The 27,223-nt window shown below is 40.5% G+C and overlaps 1 protein-coding gene across 6 annotated transcripts in view; it reads left to right on the top strand.

Annotated features, from left to right (window-relative positions):
- Positions 1-27,223, top strand: part of SPECC1 (sperm antigen with calponin homology and coiled-coil domains 1) — a 91,067-nt gene that overhangs the window by 39,000 nt on the left and 24,844 nt on the right. For 4 of the 6 annotated variants that reach the window (XM_062012353.1, XM_062012352.1, XM_062012354.1 and 1 more), the window contains 7 exons: positions 9,428-10,992; positions 12,813-13,020; positions 13,668-13,741; positions 14,229-14,407; positions 23,148-23,293; positions 23,494-23,594; positions 24,715-24,805. In XM_062012353.1, coding sequence (XP_061868337.1) covers positions 9,428-10,992; positions 12,813-13,020; positions 13,668-13,741; positions 14,229-14,407; positions 23,148-23,293; positions 23,494-23,594; positions 24,715-24,805 — 2,364 coding nt within the window. Of the gene's footprint in view, positions 1-9,427; positions 10,993-12,812; positions 13,021-13,667; positions 13,742-14,228; positions 14,408-17,042; positions 17,199-18,731; positions 20,021-23,147; positions 23,294-23,493; positions 23,595-24,714; positions 24,806-27,223 lie in introns of those variants that run through there. The other 2 variants (XM_062012357.1, XM_062012356.1) reach the window with 2 other exon arrangements.

Consider the following 27,223-nt stretch of genomic DNA (forward strand, 5'->3'; position numbering starts at 1 on the left):
ATGGGGCAACGTTCCTGAACTGGAGGGTTCAGGTCATGGTTTCCTAATACAAAGCACTCGACAGCAGTGCTGTGTAAAGGCATTTTTTTACTGCCCCATTCCTCTGTAAGGAGCTTGCTGCATCCTCAGTGGTACAAGCTGAAATGTTTATGGGAAGGACAGAGAATTAGATCAGGATCTGCCTTTAACAAAGAAAGCGAAAGGGGAGGAAAAATGCAGATATTGGTTGTATCTTTATCAACTCCATGAATCAGTTCACATCATGGCCTCATGAGCAGTTAAATACAATGAATAAATTAAGCTTCAAACTGTAAAAATGTTGATATTAGGCATTTCTCCAGTTAAAATTGTCTTTTGGTTACCCTTTGTGTGTATAGATATGATGTCAGGTAGATTTTGGTAGCTTAGAGGATTGATACACAGCACTTGACTTTTCTGGAAGCAGCAGGCTTCTTTTCATTTCCCTTTCCTATTGAATTCTTGGACCAGGAGGTTTAAGGTGACTCTTCTTCATTAACCTCCAGGCACAGATCAGATGTTAGTGGTCAGTTGTGACAGCCATTGTGTATGCACTGTGCATGGAGGAATTACTACTCTATAATAACCATTATTAATTGAATTGTTATGGCCATATTTGGGGTTAGCAGTTTTCTGAGCTGAAGAGAATTATCTTCTTGTCTTCAAGCTAGAATCAAGGAAAACCTTTGGGATTCTTATCCCTGGGAAAAATCCTACTACAGCCATATGAGTTGAGAAATTTTCCTGCCTTTATCTTAGAGCAAATCTACTGCTTTTTCTGAATAGCACCTTCCTGGGGGAAGTGTTGGTAAACTTCAAGGATGTGCCCCAGAGCAGTTATTAACCACCTTCAACAGCAGAAGCTTCAACACTACCAGGTAGGAAAACAAAGGAAACCCCAGACTTAGCAACCAGATCAAACTAAAAATCCCTTATTTCGGTGAGACACACGAGGTTTTGTCTCTGTTCAATGAAATGTTCGTGTTTATGGATTTTTTTTTTTCAAACAGTTGTTGTTGAAAAAAATCCCCAGAACAGAGTTTGGATTAACATTCATTTCTCTGTAGATAAGATGATTATACCTGATCTCATCTCATTTTGACAGGTGCATAGGCAGGAAATGTTCCAGCACAAACAAATCAGGAAGCTTCACAGTACACAGAAATCCCTGTAGTTTTGGTGTGCTTACTCACAAGGATACAAAGTCAAGACCTACTTAAGGAATATAATATTAAGCTCTGATGGTTGTGGACATGGTAAAACTGGATTTTAAAAAGCAGCAAGTAGAAGTGATTTTTATTTTCTTAAAAAGGAAAATTGTGAACTTCTACCAGCTTAATTTTGGGATAATGCTACACAGAGAAAAGTTTTGTCACTCTTTTTTGGGGAGTAGGCAAGTGATATAGTTAGCAGGTGACTAAAATTTTTGGCAGGCCCGGTGGTATTAACAGCTCCCTAAAAAGGAGACTTGAGTTTGCCAGGGGGACATTCCAATAAGTGTGTGATCTAAAGTTTCTCTGAACATTTGCTAGACCATTTGCTTTAGATGTCTCAAATGTTTGTTATGCCAGGTTGCTGGATACTCTAGAAACCCAAAGCAGCACAGTGGTAGATTGCAATTGCCTTTGTATTCTGCACCCATGTTGGCAGATACAACGTACATTGTATGGTTATTCCATGGGGTTTTTCTGTACCTCATTCTAGAGGTGGATGCAGTGGTACTATCATGATTCTCATGGTGCCAGAGGCTTATGGCACAGGAAGCCCCTTGGATGCTTCTTGACTATTAAACAGATTTGAAAGTGAAAATTGTGTTTGTGAAAGCAAGGACTGGGCATGCTAGCTAGAGACACAGACACAGACCAATTTGTGGCTTCTCTTAGCTTTGCCAATGTTATTCACAGATATATCTTTGGTCCTTAGACTTCTGAGCAAAGGTTCCCTCTTACAGTACAGCCTGCATTGGTTTTGCACTGGGAACAAATCTGTATTGTATTCAAGGCAAGCATATCCAAGCTTGAGTTTTTATTTGAGACTTAACAAACCTTCAGAAAACCCCAGTTAATAGCTTAAGAAATGTCCAGAGGAGCTCTTTTGTATGGACACTGGCATGTCTCTCCAGGTAAAGAGATTTTAACTACTTTTGCTGTTATTCAGAGAGGAATTATATGTGAACAGGCCCATACAGAGGAAAGAAAGTCAGCTGAAATTCACAATGAGACTCTGTGAACAGGATTTTGATCAGATCTCATCTCATTTACCTTCTGAATGCGACCTTGTTTCCACTGTAATAGCATCGAGCTATGATAATGTGAACTTGAGTGTCAGTTCTTGTTGTGGCTGTGCCAAGAGCTTGGAACCACCAGATGCCAAGAAGAGTTGATCTTTTTCTATTTGCATTTTAACACTTTTTTGGATGAGTTAAATGTGACTTTCCCTGTAAGATGGAACAAGATGACAGAGTTATTGATCAGAGTGAATCCAGCAAGCTGCAAAGAAAATATCTCAATTCCTTAAGTGTGCAGGAGAGATTCCCTAGGTACCATCTCTTCTAAAACCACTATATAACTTACTGAAGAGGACAGTGAGAATAGTGATTTGTGTGGATTCTATGAGTACTGGACAGAACATCTGTACATTTTTTGCTTGCTTTAGATACTAAAATTTGGATTAAAGGGAAATGCTTCAAATACAAGGTCATCTCTGCTATTGGGTTACATTCCTACCATGGGAGAGTCTCCTCTAGTGGCTACCCTTCAAAAGAATGTCCTACCAGTAGTTCATCTGCAGATCTAAACTGATGACTAGTAGTTTTGTCATGACTTAGTCTTGGAGTTAACCAAATAGTGCCTTTTCTTGTGTTCTGCTTGAACTCCAAATCTCTAGACTCATATTTTCTAATTAAAAAAATAAACAGACTTTTACAAAGCCTTTAGCTCTTCTGTCTCTGTGGTCTTAAATTAGGAGTTGTTCAGATCAAGATGTGCTTATTGCCACTTTTTCTTTGGAACCTCTGGTAGTGTAAGTTTTCAGATATAGGCTATCTTTTGTTCCCTAATACTTTTTATTTTTTACTTCTCCTTGATCTCTTAGTCTTTGTCAATAAATAGATACCTGAGCTGCTTTCATACACCTTTTACAGTGATTATATGGATCAAAGTCTTTGCAGTAAGTCTTTTTAGCTTTTTCACCCGTTGCATGTTGTACCTTTTCCACAGGAAACGGGTCACAGTCAGTCCAGACAGTGCAACAGGCCATTGAAATTCTCCCGAAAGAGTTCATATACCAATTACTTCTTAGTCTCAGTGTTTGCTGAGTGAGTAGGCCTTATTTGAGCAGATGCTTCTATATAATTAGTGTTAGGTTATCAAAACCACCTTTGTTGTTTTGCAGCCATCTCCTTGTCTTTTTTTTAAAGCTAGGTGGAGTCCAAGTGAACCTTCCCAAAGAGTTGCTGACCTGTAAAGGTGGTGGCTTTATGACTAATACTCTGCAAACAAAGTAATTCAGGAGAGCTGTGACTGGCCAAGCCTAGGTTTGCTTTCTTTTTTGTTGCATAAAGACCAGTTGGCAGAGAGCTTTGTCGTTCTGCAGGACAAGAGATGAAAAATGGTGTGTTCTTCTGAGTTGCTGAGGATTATCCTAAGGAGTATCCAACACGCTTGTCACTGAAACGTGCTGGCAGCTAACCTGTTCAGCTCATTCCCTTTGTGTATCAAGCAAATCAAGCCGTGATAGTTTGTCACAGTATTATAGTGTCATTCTTTATTCTGACTTTTAGCTAAATTGATGTGGGACAAGAAATTTTAGACATTTCACTCTCAAGCATGAAGTTCTAAATAGCTTAAGCAGTTCTGAAGAAAACAATAGGTACTGATCTGTGTCTGGCACTTCTGTGTCTTTGAAAATCTGACCTTCTGCATCCAGTCCTACTCTCTTTTTACCCCAAGAAGCCCAGAGAACTGATTTGGATCTTCTTGACACAGCAGCCAAGTATTACCTGAGGCTTGGGAGTTCTCTTCATATGGCAAAATGTATTGAAATGTTTATCATATTGGAACAGAATTCCAGAACAGCATAAGAATCATGATCTTCTGTAGCCAGGGAGCCTATAAATTAGCCCCTAGTTTCTGGTTGCTATCTCTTTTGTTTTGTTATCCTTTTTTGAGGTAGGAGGGATAACAGACACATAGACAGTGGAATGGTCTGTTAAAAATGTAGGAGCTGGCCTGAAAGAGATGTAAAGAGCAACAGAGAATCACAAGAGTACGAACTTGTCTGCAGGCAACAGTTCGCCTTTTTGAAGAGTATGAGTGTAATATTGCAGAGTGCTATGAATAGCTTGCTTTTATTGCTTGTTTTCCCCTGCTTGCAATTCAAATAAGGTATCCATTGTTTAAAAACATCACACCAAGGATGCATCTGTCTTCATGTGTTAGCCTTATATGACTGAAATGCTTTCTGAAATGAATCGGTGATCAGCATGCCTAAATGATATAGATGAATTCTACATGCAAGAGACTTAGTACCTACTGAAACTGTGGAAGAATGAATGGCTAATATGGATTTTAAAATGTGTTAAAGAAGAAAATCTGTTTTTATTGTTCTCAGTTGAAAAGTTGGCAGGATTAAGATTTAGGAAATAAGTACAATGTGGATCATTCCCTGTTAATTCAGTCCCTGGAACATCAGAAGCTCATGACATTGACCTTTGGGTTATTAATATGTTGATGGAGGGGAGGATTAAGAAAAAGGCAGGTTGTGGGTTACAAATGGCTCAAAGGCCAGAGGCAAATTGTCTCATACTGACTCCAGTTCTAAAAACCAAATTTCAGGCAGAAGTTAGAACATTTCCAAAGGTCCAAGAGGTCACTTCCTAACTGTGATTCTTCCTGTGCTCTGGGATCGAAAAAGCAGGTATTTGATTAGTTTTACTTAAGAGTCAAGTAAAACAGATGTAACGTCAGGACCAGTGCTTCACTGGGAAGACAGTGATATGTGCTACCTCAGAACACAGACTGTGAAGGTAGATACATTTATCAGATCCTCATTCCAATCACGTATCTCCCTGTGAATATGGTAAAATGTTTGCCACCTACTCTCCCTTACCTTGCTATCACTGTCCTACTGCATGAACTTCTGAACCACAGGCCTATGTTTTCCACTTTGGGGGACTGGGAAATGGTTTTCTCCATTCCATAGTCCGTTTTCTTCTGGTTGTGGATGGTGCTGTGGAAACTGGTGTGACAGGTGCTGAGAGCTTAGATCAAATATAGATCATTATGTGGAAAAAACAAAAGAGTAATCCTGATCCTTCTGTGAAAAACATTGTAGCTGTGCTGAAAATGGGATTAAAATGGCTAATGATCATCATGAAGGGTCAACTTTTATCTCATTAGAGTCTTGCTTTGTTTCTGACACCAGTGGAAAGTCAGTGAGTATTTCCTGGCAGAAAGTGCTACAAACAATAAAGCAGCACAGCAGGCTGCCAGCCAGGAGCTCCAGGGTCCTGATCTTTACTGACTTACTGTGACCTTGGGAGAGGCATTTCATTTCTCTGTGCTTTCCTGTCCTGTAACCTCGAGTTGGCAATTACGTGTTTCAGGATTTGAGTCAAATAGCTGTTAACTTTAAAGCATTTTGAAATTTATAATCTCTATGTGCATGTTAGGTTTAATCCTTCACACCAGAATACTATGGCTGATACTGAAAACAGGAGTTCTTACTGGACACCAAGGCAGGGTATGTAACGATGAGATGACTTCAGCCTGAGCACAACAGTTTTTCAAGTGAAAACTCTCAGTGGAGCGATCACAGTTCCTCTGCAGTGGGTGTGGGACTGGGAGAACAGGAGGTTAGGTATGGTGGAAAGGGAATGAGAAATACACTGTTGGTCAGAGATAGGCTGAGCTTGGATATGTGGGACAGTGGGAAAGAGATTGTGCTCAAACTTGGCAAGAGAATGTTAAGCAAGCTAGCAGGTTGGGTAGGGTGGGTGAAGAGCAAAACCAGCAATGAGACGCATAGTGTTGTTTTCACCAAACAGAAAGGTATTTAATGGTTTGAGGTTTGTCTCTTTTGAGATGCAGGTCTGATTATTTTTTCTCTGCCCTGCACGAAACAAGCAGCACTTTCCTTGCAGTGAAGTTGTGCATGATTCCAGCCACTTTAAGCAGAATAAATCAACGCTAGATTAGATTCTGCAGTTTGGCAGACATGTGTCTGTCTGGTGTCTCCCTTAACCCATAACTAGTGTGGGGTGCTGAGCTAATCAGGTCACCAGGGTGACCGTACAGCCCTAAACACAGTTCTTGCATTAGGAGTGCCTCAGGCTGTGGGGCTGGCAGATCCATTTATAACTGCTAGACTGCTCAATTTCAAGGTCATTCGGGGGGGAATCACCCATAAGATAGACTTTAAAAGTAGTGCTTATACTTGCTTTGGTGCTTTGTAACCAACATGCATATGCATCAGAAGTATTTCTTTCCTGGTCTCTCTGTGGCTTTTTAGTATTGCATGGCACTGTTTTGGAGAGAGGAAAATGCGTAAACACTTCATGCTGGTTGGTTAATGGTTATTGATGGATAGCAAATGCTTTGTGATTTATGGCAGAACGAGTCAGCAGAGCATGGAGTCTTACAAAACACATGGGACAGGTTGAGTAAGCTCAGAGCCTGGACTGGTTGGTGAGCTGATGAAGTACAGATAATCCCAGTTAAATATCTGTAATTGTTATCCTGACGTATAGGTCTTCCATTGCTCAGGATCATGTTGCAGTTGTCATCTGGTGGTAATTAGAAGCACCCTGACCTTGCTACCAGAAGTGCTACCTTTCTCTCAGGAAGAGGTGTGTTTTTCAGGGCCGTGCAAGTTATACCAGTGTGTAGCAGCATCATTGTCTCTTGTAACATACACAATGCTGCCCAGTCAGCACTACTCCATCGAAGAACGTCTGTGGCCATCTGCAACGTGTATTTTACATCTTAAATCTGTAGTATGATTGTGGCTTGTGTGAGTACTTCTGCTTTACTCTTAACACTTGACCTACTGTATATTCAAGAAACATTCAAACAAGGCCTGGTGCTCTCTCACCAGCATGCCTGGGGCTCACCTCATGTGAACCTTTGCCTCTGAGCAAAGAGGAGCTGTGCTGATGGGGTATTTTTCTGCTGGCAGTGACACGTCACATCATGGTCCATTCAGTTTTCCCCTTACCTTTCGTTTTATGGTATTAGCTGCACTGACACTAAAAGCTTTGCTTGTCTGCTGATCTCAGTGTGAATGCAGTTTACAGGGGCCAGGTCTTGGCAGTTAGGAGCCCTTGAGTTAAGAAAAGGCATGAGCAGTGAGACAGTGACTTCTCAGATCTGGAGTTCTAACAGCAGCCATTCCACTTGCAGTGGAAAAACTCCCGATCTCTGCTTGCCTTGCATTTTTCACTGGAGAGCCCGGAGCTTTCTTGATGTGTTGGTGCCTCCAGCTGTAGATGACTAAATGAAGCTGTGTGGGCTGCTGGCTGTCCGGTCAGACTGTCCCTGCTATCTCTTCCCATAAACACTGGAGCCTTTGTCTCTGGCCTTATCGTGCCCTTGCCATCACAGAGCTCTTTCTGTGCTCTCCTCCCAGCACAGGCCTCTGTGTTCAGGGGTCTTTTCTTCAGCTGCTCTTTGTCTCCGGGTGTTTATTGTGCCTGCTGCAGAGTGTGTTTGTTTGGGGGAGAGGAGGAGGGGCTCCTGTTTGCCTGTGGTTTATAAACCTAGTGCATTCTTCAAAAGAGATGCTGAGCAAACTGGGTGGTGTTAATATTAACCCTTTGTTGCCCTTCATTACTAAGAGATATTTCCTCAGTGTGTGAAAAATGCTTTGAGAGGGTTATGAAGTTGCAACATAAGGCAGTAGCCATGGAGTTGTGCAGAGAGAGAGTCTACTCCCTCTCTGGCCTTAACTACAATTTCATTTGCTTTTTTGGGTTGGGGTTTGGGGTTTTTGTATGTATGTGTGTGTGTGTCTGTGTGAATGTTACACATGTGTATCTGCAAAGAGAGCTTCCCAAACTTGGGAAGATGTAATTGATGCTAGGATTTTCTCCCAGAGTCCTTCTGGAACTTGTTTTCATTGCAAACACTGGCTCATTAGCCCTTTCTGTTTGCATAACTGGCTCATGCATCCTGTTTATGTGGCTACATCAGATGATATCTCTTCATTGTACTGTCACTGAAAACTTTATGGCTCTGTCCATTAGCGCTTTACCTTCTGAGGAAGGTCCTGAAAACAGGAGTTTCTTAAATTCACAGTGTTGCCACTTGTGTTGCCTATAACACCTCCTATTCGAACCAGCTATGCTTTTTTTACCAACTTGTTGATACGTTCATGTTTAGGATGGCTCTTGTTGTTTCTTCAGTACTTATGGTTCCATATTCCAAAACATGAACATTAGCAACTCAAAAGCTTTATTTCACGTATAATGGTATAGTGCTTTGTCATTAAATTGCTTTGGAGTTAAACACACCAAAAACTCCACACCAAAACCAAACAGTACAGTATCAGCTTTCTGATCTCCTTTTGTCCTTCCTTTGTAAGTGAATGGGAATTTATAACACGAAAACTCACTCATTCTCTTCTGCACAAAGCAACACAATTGACTTAGTGTTAGAAGTGTCAGGAGACAGTTTTATATTTCCCTGAATCTGCAGTCACCATAAGTGTTTCAGACCTTTTGAGGATGATCTGCACAAACGGAGCACAATGCAAATGCATTAGTTTCATGTCTGATATAAATTTTTCCAAGACAGTACATTTCGCTCAGTTACTGAACTTTTCCCCAGAAATTCATGGGTTTAAATTCATCATTTCACAAAGTGTAAATATTTTGTTTAGTTTTTCAAATATTTAATATCCTGGTATTGGGGTTTGCAGTTCTTGTTTTGCAGCATCTGCATGTTATGTTATTACACTGGGAAGAAGTTCAGCAGACTGTGTTGCTTTGGGGGGTAGGAGAGGAAGAAGTGCAAAATAATAGAAACCTTTGTGAAACACAAATCCACCCACTCAGTCACACAGAATCACAGAATCTTAAGGGTTGGAAAGGACCTCAAAAGATCATCTAGGTACTCATCCAGGTGGGTTTTGAATGTCTCCAGAGAAGGAGACTCCACAGCCCATCTGGGCAGCCCCTTCCAGTGCTCCCTCACCTCAACAGGGAAGAAGTTTTTTCTTATTGTTTCTTTGGAACATCTTGCGTTCCAGCTTGTAGCCGTTGCCCCTTGTCCTATCATGACTAAACCTATTCCAACACTCCAGTGGTATTTTTCAAAGAGTGCTTTATCATAGACTCATAGAATCTATCATTGTTGTCATGTGACTTGTTTCCTTTATGAACTGAATTTGTCTTATCTATTTCTCTTTTAAGGAACAGTTTCAGCTGCAAAGCGCACAGGGATTCCAGCACCCCGGGAAATATCATCATCTGTATCCAGAGAGAGAGCTGTATTGCGTGGTCAAGCCAACACTAGAAAAACACCACCCAGCCCCACCTCTTCTGGTACACCAACTCCTACCAAACACGTGCGCCCCGCTAGCAAGTCCAAGCAAGAGAATGAAACCGGTGACAGAGCTGTTCTGGAATCTCAGGTTAAAGAACTCCTGGCAGAAGCAAAGACAAAAGATTCTGAAATAACCAAACTCCGTTGTGAATTGAAAAAATGCAAAGAGAAAGGGTCACTTAATGCTGAAGGAATGGGTGCTTCCAACCAAACTTTAGAACCAGTCTCGCCTGTTGACATAGACCCGTTAATACGGACCCTTCAGGAAAAAAACAGGACTTTTCAAAAAGAACTCGCTAGCCTGGGAGAAGAAAATCGTGTTTTGAAGGAGAAATTGCTTTATCTAGAGAACTCTCCTCTCTCAGACACAACAACAAGCAGTGGAGGTGACAGCAGCCTCCCAACCCCAACTACCCAAGAATCCAGTTTTGGAAGCCCATCAAAAACTGTGTCGAGAGGGGCCATGGATGAGCACAGGCAGCACGGGAATGGGGGTGCACTGCGCAACTCAGGTTCTTCCAGCAGTGATGTAACAAAAGCTTCCTTGTCACCTGATGCATCTGATTTTGAACATATAGCAGATGTACCTTCCAGGCCAACATCCTCCAACAGCAACCAGTTGAAAGGTTCCAAATGCTCCACTACAGGAAGTTCTCCTAACAATATTAGTGACATTTCTGTTGCGTCTCTTACAGAGAGAATACAAAAAATGGAGGAGAATCACCACAGCACAGCAGAAGAATTACAAGCCACTTTGCAGGAGCTGTCAGATCAGCAGCAAATGGTGCAGGAGCTGACAACAGAAAATGAGAAGCTGGTGGAAGAGAAGGCTCTTCTCGAGACTTCCTTTCATCAACACAGAGATAGAGCAGAACAGCTGAGCCAGGAAAATGAGAAGCTAATGACTCTTCTCCAAGAGCGATCCAAGAATGAAGAGCGAGCTCAGGAGGCAAAAGTCCTTGAACTGGAACAGAAATGTGCAGAAGTTCTTGAAAAAGCACAATTTGAAAGAGAGAAATTGCTAAACATTCAACAACAGTTAACCAGCAGCCTACGGAGCTTAGAAAGGGCACATCAAGATTCCCAGCAGGTGGTTAAAAGCCTGAGAGAAGAAAATGAGAAGCTGCTTAAACTTCTAGAAGTGGAACAGCAGAGCAACAGCACAGTGACAAAAACTCTGGAGGACTGTAAAATTGCCTTAGAGGGTCTAAAAATTGAGAATGCCTCTCTCAAAACTCAGTTAGAGAGTGAGAAACAAAAGGCCGCAGAAATCAATGCGATGGGATGTACTACTGACAACTCTGAGGTGCAAGAGATGCTGAAAGTAGCCCATGCAGAAAAGGATCAGTTAGAAGCATCTTGCACTGAGCTTAAACAAGAGCTGCTGAAGGCAAACAGTGAACTGAAGCACGTTCAGGGTCTGCTATCTAAGGTAAAGCAGTAACTGCTGTAAAATAAAATGGTTCCTTATCTGTCCTTCCATAAATAAGTAATCTTTGGTCTTTAGGTAGTTATTGAACCATTGATTATAAGTTTGCAGGATTTAAATTCCCTGAAGTATTTTCAAAGCTGAGGGTCATATGATATTGTCAGTTTCTGCTGCTACATGCATATTTTCCCAGGAATAACTGTTAGCATAACTGTGTTAATGAATTCAAAACTAATTTCCTCATGTACCTTCTGCAGAATGTACTGTCTTAGTAAATGTTTGTGTTTCTCAAAACTGGAGCAAGAGAACAGGTCAATAAAAAATTACTTGAATGTTTTATGAACAAGTATTAGTGAGAGAAGAGAATAAGTAGATAGCAATGAATATTCAATTAAATTAATAATGACTATTACTAATGAACTGTATGTGTCATTGGTCATGAGAACACAAGGACACGAGCTAATGCTCAGGGAAGTTGATGTTTGCAGCATGACTAATGACACATGATCAAACTCCAGATGAGATTCTATCCATAAACCTAAAATACTTTTACAAAACTGAGAAGTATTCAGTTTTGGGATGGGTATAGCAATGGCAAAAAAGTGGGTTTCTTTTAGAGCAGCTTTTCTCTGCCTCATTTGATAGTGTCTAAGCAAGCTGAAGTCAGTTACTGTTTCTGTTTTCCGTGTGATCCTGGATGTTCGGAAGAGAGCTGCAATGTGAGGCATCATAAAACAAGTGTTAATAAAGCACAAGCCTGTGATTATGTCCCACTACTGCAGAGAGAGTGTGCAGCCTTTCCTGTATGGGGATCATGTGATGAATGGTAAAATTGGCTAGTAGCAGAGGAAGAGTGCAGTGTCAAAAAAGCACCTCCATGACCTGAGTGATTTAGAAAATCCAGATGTCCTTTGAATTTACACAGGTGACCACAGCAAATGGAGTTGTTAGAGGAAGCTCCCAAGTGCTTACTGGAGCTGCAGTTCATGAAGAGTAAATGAAAAACTGCTGAGTGTTCAGACTCAATACCAAACTTTTATTACTTGGTTTGGAAACCACAGATTTCCTCCTTTTTACTCTTCCTTTCCCTCAAATTAAGCTGTTTTGAATCATTGGCTATTTGTGACACCCAACCAAGACCACAGGCTTCTGTAAGGCTGCCCTTCAGTCAGGCTGTGCCAGTGCTGCTCACTGAATTGGCAGCCAACACCTTGCTTTTCTGTAACCTGTTCATACTCTGGGATCTCCCCCCAAACCTGGAAGCACTGATCTGTGGGCCTGAGCCAACAAACTGAAGTACTGCAGATTCCCCCTTCAGTAATTCCAGATGTCCTGTATCCAGACATATACTACTTATCAGCAGTAGCTAGCTGTTCTGTGGATGTTTTCCTAATCCATTGAAAATGCACATGGTAGAAGCAGCAAAATTGTTAATGTGGATGAACTGATTGTTATCTTGGCCCTAAGGCAGTGATTTCACTATCATAATGTGATACATAAATAGATGAGGAGCTTTCCAGGAATTTAATTCCTCTCTGTTCACTACCTGCAGAGATTGCTTTGTAATTATGGTCATCATACAGGAAATGTAATTTCCTTTGTAGCGCCTTGTTTTGTTATCTTTATTACCAGAGAAGAAAACTGACATTCACAGTTCGTCTATATTTTGTGCAACTGTCTCATTTGCATTGAAATTCAGTTCATACAATGCTTAGAACACAGGTTCCATTCCCAGGTCAATGAGAATGCCCAGTAAAATCTCTAATGAGTGCTACCCATTAAGAGACACAGACAGACCTGCAGCTTTCTTTCCTCCTCTCCAGGCTGAGAATGAATGTGGTCAGCTGAAGGAGATGTATGACCGGCAAGCTGAGCAACTGAGCAGAACCAGCCAGAAGCTGCAGGAAAAAACATCAGAGAATGAAGCAGATATAAAAAACCTGAAAGAGACCATTTTTGAATTGGAGGACCAGGTGGAACAACATCGTGCAATAAAACTTCACAATAACCAGCTCATCAGTGACCTAGAAAGTAGGTAGAGCTGAAACAGAATTTAACTTATTCAGGAGGCTCGGTTATGGCTGTGACAGAGGGGAGGAGGCATGTCTTTATACATATGACAAGGACCTCACTGTAGAAGTATGCCAGTTTTGGCCAGTCCTTTCTTTTCTTTCTCAAAAGTCCCTATTTTAAAACTTAGTGCTGTAGGAATACTATTAGAGACAGTCTCTAAGCCTCATTCTTCAGCAAAGGATGCATTGGCAGTGCTAGAAACTGGAATGACGGGCCTTTTAAAGAGCTTTTAGAGAGGAAAACTGGAGCACTAGCAGGAGCTGTTTAGTGGCTGTGGCATCAGGAGACAGCAGAGCAGCTGCTGTCTGCTGGACTGTCTGCACATTTTGCTTGGCAGTGCTCCCCCCAGTGCTCCAGGGCTACGTGTACTACCCAAGTGATCCTGCACCTTGAAAAGTCTGATACAATGCCTCAAACTAATTTCAGAGTTACAAATCTACTGTTGATTCTGTTCCTGATCCACTGACAGAGCATCTTATGTTCAGTTTAGTCTAGTTAGTGGCATTACTAGAAGCAAAAGCAAGTCACAGAACAGTTATGGTTAGAAAAGACCTTTAAGATCATGGAGTCTAACCACAATATTTTCCTGTTTTTATTGTTCCCAGGTAAAGCAATGAAGCTGGAAGAACAAAAACAAGGTACAGAGAGGCAGCTGAAGGCTTTGACTAAACAAATGAAGGTAAGCCTTAGACTCCATGACAAAAGTAAGCTGAGATTTTTATTGCAATACTGGATTTGAGAGAAGCACAGTATTTTTCTAGAACAATGATAGAAAGTTCTTTCTATGTCCATTCTTCATTCTCTTGACTCATTTCCTTGCTTGTAAAGGAAAACCATAATACATCTTTTGCTTTTTCTGCTTATGCACATCTACTTTGAAACAACTGTTCCTGCTTCATCAATCATTGGCTGAGCTCTTTTCAGCAACAGTGCTTCTGGTAGTATCAGAAGTCTGAATGATCTATAACTATAGGAAGAACTTCAATTGGGTTTTTTTTTTTTGTATTGGAGTGGAGAGCTTTAGCATCAGCTTCTTTGTTGGCAATCTCATCTATGTAAAGAGGCAAGTTGCTTGTGATTACAGAAAGAGATCGATAACTAAGCGCTCAGCTCAAGTAGGTGCATTTTTACAGCAAACAGTTTGGGGTTCTAATTGCTCTTTCTAGGAAGATGCAGAAGAGTGGAGACGTTTTCAAGCTGATCTACAGACTGCAGTGGTTGTAGCCAATGATATTAAGTGTGAAGCCCAACAGGAGCTCCGTGTGGTAAAGAGGAAGCTTCAGGAGGAAGAGGAGAAGAGTGCCAGACTGCAGAAGGAGCTGGATGAAGTGAAGGGCAGCAACAGGTTGGTTACTTACAAAGGCCAAGATTTGAGCTCTGTGACTGCTAACATGCATGTTAACAGTGCTTTGTCAATAACTCTTCATTGGCTTGAACGTGCATGTTGTCTGTTTTTCGCCTCTTCTGACAAATTTTGTTGTCTCTTCCTGTAAGATGTTTCTGTTCTTTTTTCTTTTTGGCACTCTGATTCTGTCAACTAGGCCATGAAGGTTTTAATCAGCAAATATTAAGTAATAACAATTGCCAATATCCTCTTATAGCTCTGTTCTCAATATGGTATTCCACTGTGGTTTATTGTCTTCATAACTCTCTGTGCAGCTGTACTAAAACATCTGTGGGAAAATTGGTTACATGCATTCAATGGGACATCCAGAAGAGAAGTGCTTAACATGAGTCAAGGACTGTATGTGTTCAAGTTAAAATGAGAACTAGCTGGACTCCTTTGTTCTGCAAGTCTGATGTGTTGACTTGACCGTGTGATCATTAGGGTTCCTCATTTCACATCTCCTGTCCTTAATTTGAAGGGTTAGCTGTGTTACATGATCTGGACTGCAGCCTGGGTTAGCATTTAGCCCAAAAGTGACTTTGTCATGCAGTGGACTTACCTGTAACACAACTGCTGTATTCTCAGTGGTTGGAGGGGGTACAATAATTGTGAACCACTCAGAGATATAGCCCAGCATGATAAGCTGGATACAGGGGAATTCCCTCTGTGGGAGTGTAGTAAGAATAAAGGTGACTTCTACAATTGAATCTGGAACCAGTACAGACACTTTACAATGTGGCTTTTATGCAGTGCATGACCTTTTATGTACCAAATTGCATTCTGAAAATCATACAACAATTGAAGTACTAAATTAGAAGAGATGGAAGACAAAAGATGTCTTAGAAGGAAGAAACATTTCTGAAGAAGGCAGTGCTCTGTTCTTTTTTCTGCACTGACACAAGCAGAGCCAGCAGAGATGCAGTGATGAAAGTTTGTACTGGGGGAATGAAGAAAGACAAAATAACACAAACAGTGGTAGTATTTATAAAAAATATGTGCCAAATTTATTTTGCTTCTCCAGATTTTTGCATGTCATCTCTGTCTTAATAGATTAATGGCCACTGGTAGAACAGCCAAAGGAACACCATGAATCCTGTCATTTCTTTCAAATGGAGTAATGATCCAGCTTTATGTTGCACATGTTTGCTCACTGTTTTCCATTCAGGAGTTTCCACAGCAGCTGCACAGTAGACAGGAGTAAAAAGATGGGGGAGCTCTTGTGTGGAGGAGGTGTATGGATTCCTGGATTGAAGGAGCAGAAATACTTTTCAGAAAAATAAAAGGATGTGTTTAAGCTCCAGTTTCATTATCAGAGTCCCCAGTGGATGCAAAGAAAAGCTATTACAGACTGTGTATTCTGACAAAATGATTACCAGACAGTGCTTAAGTTCTGGGCTCAGTTTCCATTCCTAATTTGTTCTTAATGAAATTTCTCTTGTTTAAAGCAGGGTCCTTGTATAAAGCAGGAATCATGTACTTGTAATTTTCCCCTCTTTATTATGTTGGTTTTTAATCTGAAGACATATTTGATAGTACTTAAACAGTATTGAAACTGGGATATTTATCTTCCACATATATGGGACATGGCTATATTGTCAGCTCTTTGGCCTAAGAAGCCTGAGCTGCAAATAATCCTTTAGAAATTGGATCCACAGAATCCATAGTTCCACAAGGAAGTATTCAGACACATATTTAAGTCACTTTTGGCATTTGTCTCCTGCTCTTTCACATACATACAGATCTATGTGTCTTTGCATCATGTTGACTATCCATATAGCTTGCTTTGAGTATTACATTGGTCACAGAGACAGATACACTGCCTGCAGTGGGCAATATTTATTCTCTTTCAAAGACAGCTATTGAAACCAAAGTTTGCACCTATCAGTTTCACCAGTTTGCCTCAGTATCCATGCAGGGAATGCATAGTTTCTGTTCTGAGTGGCATGCAGAAGGCAATAAAGCCTGTGTAAGCCATTGTCTAAACAAAGCAGTGGTCAACAACTGGAAATCTAAAATGGTACTGACCTGTAAAATAATTCCTGTAGTCACCAAAGTTCCTGCTGAGTGCCAGTTCTATGCTCCTAGCTACTTTTGCATTCCTGAGATCACTATGTTCCCCAGCACCTCAGCTTCTTTCACCCAGCAAATTCTAAGAGTATTCTCATTTTGCAAAGGCTGCTGCTCACAATTAGCAGTAGGTTCTGGTACCTGCGGTGGCTTTTAATGCACACTCAGCACTGATGGAAACGGTTTGTAGCATGATACCTTTACACAGTCTGTAAAGTATTCCTCATATTTGCTAATGCTGAGCAGCTGTGCACTCAGCTGAATATCTGACAGTCCCCAGTGAAAGTTTCATGTCTGATAGGAAAATATGCCTTCCAAATAGCTTGCTACTCAAAGGTTTTTGGCAGAATCTCATCCATCTCCTGAGGGTCATTAGACTCCACCTCATAAATTGATCTTGAAGCCAATTTATCTTCTACAACATCCTGCCATTTTAATGTTTGTCTGTGGCTGCCTGAGTTCCTGCCTCCAAGTTGCTTTCACCGTTACATTCTTCTAATCAGACAAAAAGTCATTTTTGGTTCAGGAACAGCCAAAGAACTTGCAGAAAAAATCCTGATGAGGTCATCAGAGTTCATCTGAATGAAGGTAAGAGCCTCCCAAAGGCATCTTTAACACAGATTAAATGTCTAATTCTATGACTAAGAATGTTGGGGGGGAGGTTGGACCGGCATCAAACAAAGGGAGCAAGGAAGAGAGGAGTTAACTTGTCCCAAGTTAGTTCTGATTGAAACATACAAATTGATTAACTCATATTTCAGACAGTCTTCTGTGATATTTTACATCTTAATAAATGTTATTTCTCCACAATAAAGTGCAAAAGCTTCCAGTCTGCTTTTGCATCACTGTCTGCACACAGGTGGTGGAAATGGAACTTATATAGTTTCCATCCATGGAGGCTTTCAAGACCAGACAGGATAAACTCCTGAGTAACCTGGTCTGAACTCATAGTTGACACTGCTTTGAGCAGGAGTTTAGACTGGGTGACTTCCTGAGGTCTCTTCTAACTTGGGTTGTCCTGTGGTCCCATAGCAAGTTTCATCTTTTCAGAACAGTCACCTTGGAAATAAATTCATTTCTATAGCTGATTTAGGATCAAATATTTAAATGCTAAAAAAAAAAAATGCTATGTTGAGTTTGTGACACAAAGTTAGAAAGTTATTGCTGGAAGTACCCAAATTATGGATGGCTGGTTTTGGCTTCATTATACACCCATTTCCAGGCCTTTCTGGAAGTATGGTGTTTAGCAGCAATGAAAGCTTCAAGGTCTTGCTCTGTCCCTTAAAGTTCTCAAAATGACTTTGGCACTGTAACATTGTGCCTTGAACCAAGAACATGGAGGGGAAACAGTGGGACTGGGAGTAGTACTTGGAAAACAGAGAAAATCTATCTGTAATTAGATGAGCAACTTCTTAGAATAAACAACAAATTTAACCGAAGCTTCAAACGGAAGCCTGAAGTGAAGATTGTGATGTCTCCCACTAATTGCTTCTGTTCTTCCTCTGAAAGTCTCAAATGCCCCAGCATGGCAGCGTTTACATGCTTTTTCTCCTGGAAATAAGCTTGTACTGTGTATTAAACCCTGCTGTCAGTCTGTATGTGCTGATGTGCTGCTCATTTGTGCCTGTGTTTTGGCAGTTGTTCTGTCTTACAGAGGTTTTGATAGTTTGTTCTGCTCTCACTGAAGGAAAGCTAACTAGACTGTTAGAGCAGAGTCCTTGTTTGTTCTAGTTAGTGACTCCTCAGAGTTGGAGGGTTTTTTTACACTGCATGGGGATTATTCCATTCTTAAGGACCCTGAAACAGAAGCTATGGTGATACAGAACAGAGGCAGAACAGTTCTAGTTGGCTGGATGGGTCTATGATGGGTCATTTTGAATGAGTAGTCCTAAATGATTAGAGGAAAGTCAGAATCACCACCATCCCTGTCCTTTAAAATTGATTCTCTGGCTTTAAATATTGATTTTTTTTTTTCCCTATCTGAACAACATAGATTTTTTAAATTGTCTTTTTTATTGTGGCTTGCTCCTCACATCCCCAATCTGAGTCAATGGAGTGTTAAGGCACTCCTTGACCTGTCCTAGCAATGTCATCAGCATTTTTCCCTTTTATTAAATGATGATGGGAAGTTAAGTGTGAAACAGAGAGCTGTACCTCAGGATAGGCATTGTATTGCTGCTTATAACTTACCTGATCACTGTCTGTATCTCCACAGGTGCCTGATCTCTACCAGCTAACACAGCCCTGAATGGATGCATAGCCAGGCCTGTGAGACACTTCAGGACATATTTTCATCTTGCAGCAGAACAAGGGAAGTTGCAATTCAAGAAAGCATCTCCAGTTTTTTTATTGCCCTGCAAAAGTCAAGTGTATTGCAAAATGTGAATGCTGCTCAGGTCCTCCTCCTCCCTATGGGCAAGAACCTGTTTCTTTGTTTCAGAAGGCTTCTCTCTTCAGAAGACTCCATGAGGCAGAACAATTTCTGAGTTCATCTCAACCCAACTAGGCCATAAGTAGTAACCATGGAGGTTTGGGGAACTGAAATAACTGATGGCTTTTTTTGAGAGATGAGGCTATTTGTCCTGAAACAAATTCAAACGTGCCATTTCATTATTCCACAAATAAAACTGAGTGTGTATGTCTAATTTGTAAAATATAAAGCACATACACATTGTGAGTTCTCCATGTAGTATTATACTCATAGATCTATCTCTATGTCTATAAATACGTGTATGCATAAAGATCGGTATGTATACATACACAAACTCAAGCCATAGGTTACTGAAATCCAGCAGGAAGACTGAACAGAAACATGAAGTTATTTATTCAGTATTCACTTCTTTAGTTGTTTCAGACTCTTAAGATTGTATTGACAAGGCACTTGCCACTGGGTGGCATGTCTGACTCAGTGTGTGCTGGGAGGCTGGGTGCTGCCCAAGGAGCACGTCCTGCTGGGACTTTCACAGGCAATGTCCTATGTGAGGTTTGTCCTGGCTGTGAGAATTGCAGATGCAGAGATCCAAAGGAAAAGAAATCAATATACCAAGCCCCCCTTGTAAATGTCCTCTGAGAAAGGACTCTTTCTCATGCCCTTAACTCAGGTGAAGTATGATCAGGGAGAACTTGCTGAAGTTCAGCTTTGCAACTGGAGACACCTGGAGAGAGCTGTACTTGGATGCTAAGAAAAAACTGGGAAGTCACTATCTCTACCAGGAGATCATCAGGATTCATTCCAGGACTGGAGTTTCATGATTTGGCTGTGGGATTCTCGTCCTTCCCTTCTGGATGTGAAGACCTAGCAAGGGCCTGGTCTCAGAGCAGGCTGAGCTAGCAGAGAATTCTGCGGATGTCCTGGCTTTGGCATGGCCTTCACCTTTGTGCCGTGCTACTGGAGTGTATGCATATATGCACACTGTGTTGCCTTTCTTTTCTGTGCTGGCAGCTGTTGAATGTTGGGTTTTTATGTTTGAGAAATATATATTAAAGTGCCAAATAAATGTTTAAGTGTCTGGAATTGTCTGCTGCCTACCCTTGGCCTCTCTTCTGTGCATCAGTAGCTGGGTGTCTCTCTTCTGTGTCTCTTGGGGTTCAGGAGGATTCACAACAATGGCAGAAACTAGATTGCAGAGTAATTGTTTCTGAAAAGATGGTTTTGTGGTCCTAGGCCACCTGTAATAGAGGTCATCAGAGCAATTCAGAAATTTCACAAACGCGAAGGCAGCTGTTGCCAAAATCCAAATCTTAAACACAGAAAGACTTGCAATGTGTTGGTGGTTTGTTGTCCACACCTTCCAAACCTGGAAACCAAGGAGACTGTCTAATGACTCTGGCCATTAGAAGAAAGCTCACTGCATCTACTTCTCTCACCAAAGAATGAATGAAACTAAGGAGTGGTTTTGTGAAAAGGACTTTTTAATTCCTGTGTGGCTAAAGTGCTCTGCTTCCTCCTGGAGCTGCTCCACTTAGACCAGCTGCACTTGCAGCATTTAGCTGTGTAAACCATTCATTCTAGTTTCAAAGAAAGCGCACAGCAGTAGATGATGTTTTGTCCAAATCCATCCTTTTTGTAGCAGAGCTTGCTTAATCTTCTCAGATGGCCTGAACTATACTAAGCTGAATGAATTCTGTGCACAAGGAGTCATTTTTGGTTTGAAGTTACAGCTGGACACTAATCTTTCTAAGTTGTATTCTCCTGAATGAGCTTGCTACTGCAAGTTAAGCTCCTGCTCTTCTGCATCTCTATTAAGAAACCTGCATCTCCTTATCATACAGATTTTTCTCTTTTAAGAGGGAAGGTACTCACCAAGTTTCATTACTCTCCATTGCTTGTTGGCTGGCATGTGCAATTTTAGTTGAAGCAAATAGGTCTCAGCGCTGTCCTTTCTTCCGTTCATACCAAGGCTTGCAGCATGAGAGGCCTCAGTTTTCTGATGTGATTGTGTTTAATCTAGGAGGTTGTTTCAGAATGTGTTAGTAGCCTCTTACAAATAGGCAGACTTAGATTATGAGAAGCACCCTAAAAAAATTGGAACTGGTAGTAGCTCCAGCACTTGAATCTTCCCAATTACTCTGTACACTGGCAGAATAATGGCATGGGATTTCTCAGTGACTTTTTTGTGGCATGGTATGGGGGTTGCTCTAGTTCCTCTGACTCTATTTATCATGTTTGCATACTTTTGTAAAGACTAGACTGAGAAGACGATTCTGTGAGGTTTGAGCTCTTCTCAGAGTTAAATCCTAACCAGTGAAGTGATGTTACCCAGATCATACCTCTGGCTTGCTTTATTCTCAAGATTTGGCAGTTGGTCTACAGGCATTTACACTTCCTTTCTTACTCTGGTGATACTCCACAAACCTTGTTCATACCCTTGTTACCTAGATAACTAGTCAGAACTCTTACCTAGTGGCTTATTTAATTCATAGAAGTATAATGGGTTGCATTGAGTGGCTTGGTATCTTGAGGCAGAAATCTGTCCTTGCTCCATGCCTTAGGATTCCTTTAGCGTTTGTGTTTTCATGTAACTAAAGTGCAGATGCTATCATCTATTGATTTGTTGGTTTTGCTTTATGAAGCCACACATGAAAAAGTGAAGGATAAAACTTCCAGTTAGTCTGCAAAACACTGGCTCCCTCAGAGCCCAGTGAATCTTGTCCAATCTGCCTATCCTCCTTATTGGATTAAATGGAGAATGGAACTGAAATGACTTTTTCTCTAGCCATCTGCAGGCTGCCCTGGCATACAAGGAGCTTGAATGAATTAGCAAAGAAATAGCCAATGTCTACTTAAAGACAGCACCTTCTTAAGCTCTGCTGAAAATAGAAACGTGAGCCACTCATTCTCTCATTTATCAATACTCTTTAGCCCCTTGCATTTTGCAGACTTTGATGCCAAAAGGGGAAGAGTAAGTACATCTATTTTTAGCTCAACAGAAGGTTTAAGTCTATAGGCCCTTTGACTTCGCCAGCCTTTTTATGAAATAAATTTTGAGTTTGTGTTCATGCAGCTCTCAGTGCCTCCTGTACCTAAAATTCAGGGAAAGTGGTGACACCTCAAAACCTGTAGATCTTAAGCAGCTAGAAGATCAGGACAGTAATGCATAAATACTCTCTTTTAGCATGACAAGACTTTGTTATCTAATTGTAGCTTTTCTAAACTAAAGCTGGGTAATTCCACTCCACATCTACCTGAGAGCTACCAGGTAAGTACAGTGTCAGTGCTAAGCAGTGAAAGCCTGGTCCATAAAATGCATGACTAGAAGCAACAGTTATGCTGTTTGATTGTATTGGCTGTCTAACAGAGCTGTGGACTTACTAACTCCTTGAAGTCCAGCACTTAACCTTGACTTCAAAATTTCTTTTCAATGGAGTAACTTAATGATCCTTCCTGTTAAAAGAGGAACTTTATTTCTATTTTGAGAATGTCTATCTTCATTTCAGTCATTGAATTTGGATATTCTTGTATCTACTAGGACAAAGCACTGAACAGTTCTCTTCCCCATATAGCTGCTTATGGGTTGTGATTGAGGATTTACTTGTTCAGCAGATGTTCTTGTTAATAAGCTGTAAGAGTTGAGTTTCCAAAGCTTTTCATTATGAATTATATTTTCTGGTTTAATTTTTATGACTCTTACCTAAAACCTGTTTAATGACTTATTGCATTTTCAAGTATGGCATTTTAACTGGTAAGAATTACTCCAGCAGTGATCATGACAATTAAAAACATAGAGTGTAAATAACATCTTTCTCTTTGGTTACTTTCCTCATTATACACTGAGGACCACAGTAGCCCCTTGGCCTCTCTGCTGTATTGAAAATCCATCTTCAGGTAATTATCAATGATTTTTCACAAGTCTCATCAAAGTGCCTTTTTCTATGATAACCCTCCATCCTGTGTGAAGATGGGGAATGAGGATGATACAGTTAATAGCCAAAAAGTTGATTAGACTCAGTGATTTAATGTTTGCCAGGTACTCTGGGAAAGAACATGAATGTTCTAATGAGTGGTCCATATTCTGGGCATGACAATAGAAGATGTGCATCACTGGATTTGCCTTACTCTGCAAACAAAAACCTTTAATTTCTGCTTGCAGTTGCTGTTGCCCCTGACTTTGATCTGGTTTCTGCTTTGCAGGCTGATGGCTGAAGAGGTAGAATCTCTAGAGGCAGATACACCCAACCGCTGGCAAGGAGTCTGCATTAGCAGAGCATCTCCCACACCGTCAGAATCTGCAGCCACTGTGAAGTCACTGATAAAATCATTTGACTTAGGATGCTCAGGTATTTGAATGCTCTATGTTGTAGTAATTTTTTTCTAGCAGTGGGCAGGTGATTGTTGTCATTTTGTGCTGCTTCTTCCTCTTTAATGGAAGTGCTCAGTACATAAGTATCTGTAGAATGTCACTACAACAGTGGTTCCCTGTTCTGACAAGGAGATAGTTTGCTTTGAAATTAAATGTTTCCATGTTTTTCTCTTGCAGGTACTACTGGACAAAATATCACAGTTCAAAAAGTCCCCAGGAGCCCTCTGAGTGGAATCCCAGTGAGGACAGCCCCAGCAGCTGCTGTTTCCCCCATGCAGGTACAAGGAGTTCTTTCCGTCCTGGTAGTTTTAAAATGGGTAGATGCAGCGTTTGCTACACCATGATATAGCTTCAACATGCCAAGATGTATATTTGACAAGGGGAAGGGGAAACTCATCTGTTTATTTGCTCTTGAAACATCAAATGCTGTAGTGCTAACAAAAAGGATCAAAGTGAGTTTGTCTCTGACCTCAGCTTAGAGGTCTCAGTGGACGGATGTGAAGTTTTTGGAATACAATTATGGACTTTAATCACTGTTGACCAGAAAATAGGTTTTTATTATTGAGAGTGAGTTACAAGAAACATCAAACTACACTAGATAGCTGGCATGTGAGTTGTGAGACGTTGTAGTACTACCTCTGTCACTGCACTAGTTAGTTAACTTTCCGTGAGCAATTTTCAAGCATGTGGTGCAATATTAGTGGAGATATTGCTTTTCTGAACAATGGAGAAGCAAATGCACTGTGCTTCCTGATTTCCACATCAGACTGCTAACCTTTCTAGGCTAGAGAAGCCATTGTATGGTGTTTGACCATTATATGGTGGCCGTATTTAGAACAGGATATTCCCCCCTTAATCTGGGTGGAAAACAGTTGTGCGGTTTAGGTGAGTGTTCTGAGAAGCAGTGACTTTGAAAGACTGCTTAAGAGAAGTGAGAGCACACTTCCTTCAAAGAGTTGGCAAAATAAGTTTAAAGAGTAGGATTAAGCACAGAGGTCTGGGAACTTTCTGTCACTGCCTGGCTGAGGGGACAGTAATGCAGACAACTTGTATTGGAACTGCAGAGAAAAGAATCCTTCTGACTTACGAGCTGAGGTGCTGGAGACAGAGGCAGGGTTAGGAATAGGCATTCTTACTTTAGATTTGTGACACCAGTTTATGTTTGACAAGAGAAAAAAATGGTGCAAATCAAAATGTGAAATAGCTCAGGAACCAATGTATTACCAGCTAACAATATTATCCCTTTCAAATTTATCCAGCTCTAGGTACAACTGATCTCTTGTTGATACCCCTCCCCCTGCTTTGTGATCTTGAGATAACAGAATCTTCTTTCCACTTGCCTGTTTGAGCTTGATGACTGATATTTCTAAAATTTTCTTTTGTGTATTTCTTTCACAGAGACATTCTGTTTATAATAATGCTAATCATGCCAAGCCAGCCAGCAAGGGGGTTACCAGACACACAGATCTTTCAGACCTTCCTCTTGCAGGTACGTTGCAGTAAATGCATAAATGGTGCCTCTTTTTACTAGCGAAAGTTTGTCATCAGCTGTTGGCCTCTGCCTGGGCCATTTTGCCATTTCTCATACGATCAAATGAAACATTATAAAGTGTATTCAGACCATTTGTTTTAGAGTGCATATTAATTTTGTCATGTTTCCATTTCCATCTTGATCATAGCCTTAGAAAACTACAAAATAGCTGATTTATTATGGTGTGCCAACACAAACTTGCTGCCTTTATTCCAAAGTATCCGTGGCACCTCTCTAATCCATGCTGTGGAACTAGAGAGGGTTGGATTTTGTTCAACATGTATGTATTTGGAACAAGTCCAAAGCACTGTCTTTTGAGGGTTTATTTGTTTTTAAATTGAGCTTCATCTGAAATACATCAATACCGATGTGACTGCTTTAAGAGCAGTCATATTTGGGCTTGAAATAGTTTGTTTTGAGAGTTCTCAAGACATGCATTTGTTTTCATTTCACACTTTGCTTTTGTTCTCTTGTCATTCAATATTCTTCTTTACCAGTATTTGTTTCCCATTTTCTCTAGGGCCCTTTATTTTTATTATCTAGTCCTGAATGTAGTGGTTACATTGGAATCAAAGCTAGTAGCAACAGATTATTGAATTTTTAAGGACAGATGAAGTATTATATTCCTGTAGTTAAACCTCAGTGAAACTGCAGGGAGGGACAAAACCAATCACAACTTCGTCATTAGACTGGATTTTCTTCAATAGCTTGCTAGTACAGGAGAGAAATTAGACTATCTCTTCACTTATACACTCTTCAGATAACTTGCTAAGCTTCCCCTTCCATCACTCAAAGATAGAGACACTGTATCTGAGCAGCAATACAGGTTTATAGGGTAGATGGCAGCATAAATAATGTCTGTGCTACTGGCTTCTGGAATAGTAAATGCTAAGAAAGAAGAAATGATCAGTGGAACAGAAAGAGGTTACTTATTTGTATCACTTGGTTTCCTGAAAATGTTTTGCATCAGAGTATACAATAACCTTAAACAGGACATAAGACCTTTTTAATCTCTACCATCTTACTGTAAAGTGAAGTAATCTGTCAATATAATGTCATATTTAATAATAAATATCCCATTTCAAGCTATGGATAATTACTGTTATTACCCATAGACAATTGTTCTGTAAAAATCTATTGAAATCAACACATATTTTGTTAGCATTGTATGGTAAGAATCTAAGGTTGTTTATCTAACAAGTTCCTGTATTTACAGCTTCTCTTTGTACCTTGGTTTAATTTAGTTGCAATAATCCATAGCAAAGGCTTACTCACTATAGAGTTGTAATAGCTCTGGTTCCAATCTAAATAATCCTGGAAGGCAGTTGATCCAAGGCCTGTGCAAACAACATTGAATTAAAAAATATCCCCAAGGAAATTCAGAGTGAAGTAGTCTCCATAATAATAATCCTCTGGCTGATTCCATCTGACCAGTATCCCAGCAGGGTTCTGTGATGTCCTTAATGTAACCCAAATGTTACATGGTTGGAGAGGAGAATGGATGCCTTTGCAGAGAGAGCTGATCTTTTCAGTTAGAATCACAGGTTTACTGATTCTGTCCTGGAGTTTCTAGCAGCCAGAAATAAGTTAAAGGAAGTATATTTCTCAAGTAATATTAGTGAAACTAAGCCTCAAAGTACAAAACTGGATACTCTTAACTTGTACCACTTCAGGCACCACTGTATAATTCAAGCCAGTAACCACAAAGTTTCTTTAAATAGTGCAAACAGAATGTGATTTTCCTTACTCATGTTGCATGTTTTTCACACGATTATTATTCAGTTTCTCATTCCAAAAGACTTCTCATATGCCCTCGTCTTCTCCCCATTTTCTTTCCAGCTAGCTATAAAGGCTATAGGAAGCACCTATCTGGGATCCTTCCTTCTCCCTTGTTTCTCTGTACCATGCATGAACACATCCTGAGTGATTGGTGCAGCATTTCCTAATTAGAGCATGACACTCGCTAGTCTAATTATGTTAATGACAGTTTAACAGTGCCTTTTTTTTCCTTTCTTATGAACTAGTGAGAAACCTACATTTGCCTTTATAATGTTCAGATTTTGTTTATTGATGTGCCTTTTTTAGTAGATTGATTTCTCTAAGCAGAATATTCTTAGGTTTAAAATGGTCCCAGAAATCATTCATTGGTTGTCTGATTGATATGGTTATTTAAATGTGAGGCAATTCCCCATGTATCCAACATGATGAGGAGCTAGAAGGTTTATACACATTTGGAATATAGAGTGGAAAACCATCACAGAGACTTAAAAAAAAATATATTCTGTGTGTTGTTTCTTGTTTATTGTGGATTCATGGTACACACAAAGAAGGGATGGGTGAGTGGATAGAAGGAAGTCACACTTCTAGGTGATATGG

The sequence above is a fragment of the Colius striatus genome, chromosome 20 (assembly GCF_028858725.1).
Source record: "Colius striatus isolate bColStr4 chromosome 20, bColStr4.1.hap1, whole genome shotgun sequence".
NCBI classification, from domain to species: Eukaryota; Metazoa; Chordata; class Aves; order Coliiformes; family Coliidae; genus Colius; species Colius striatus.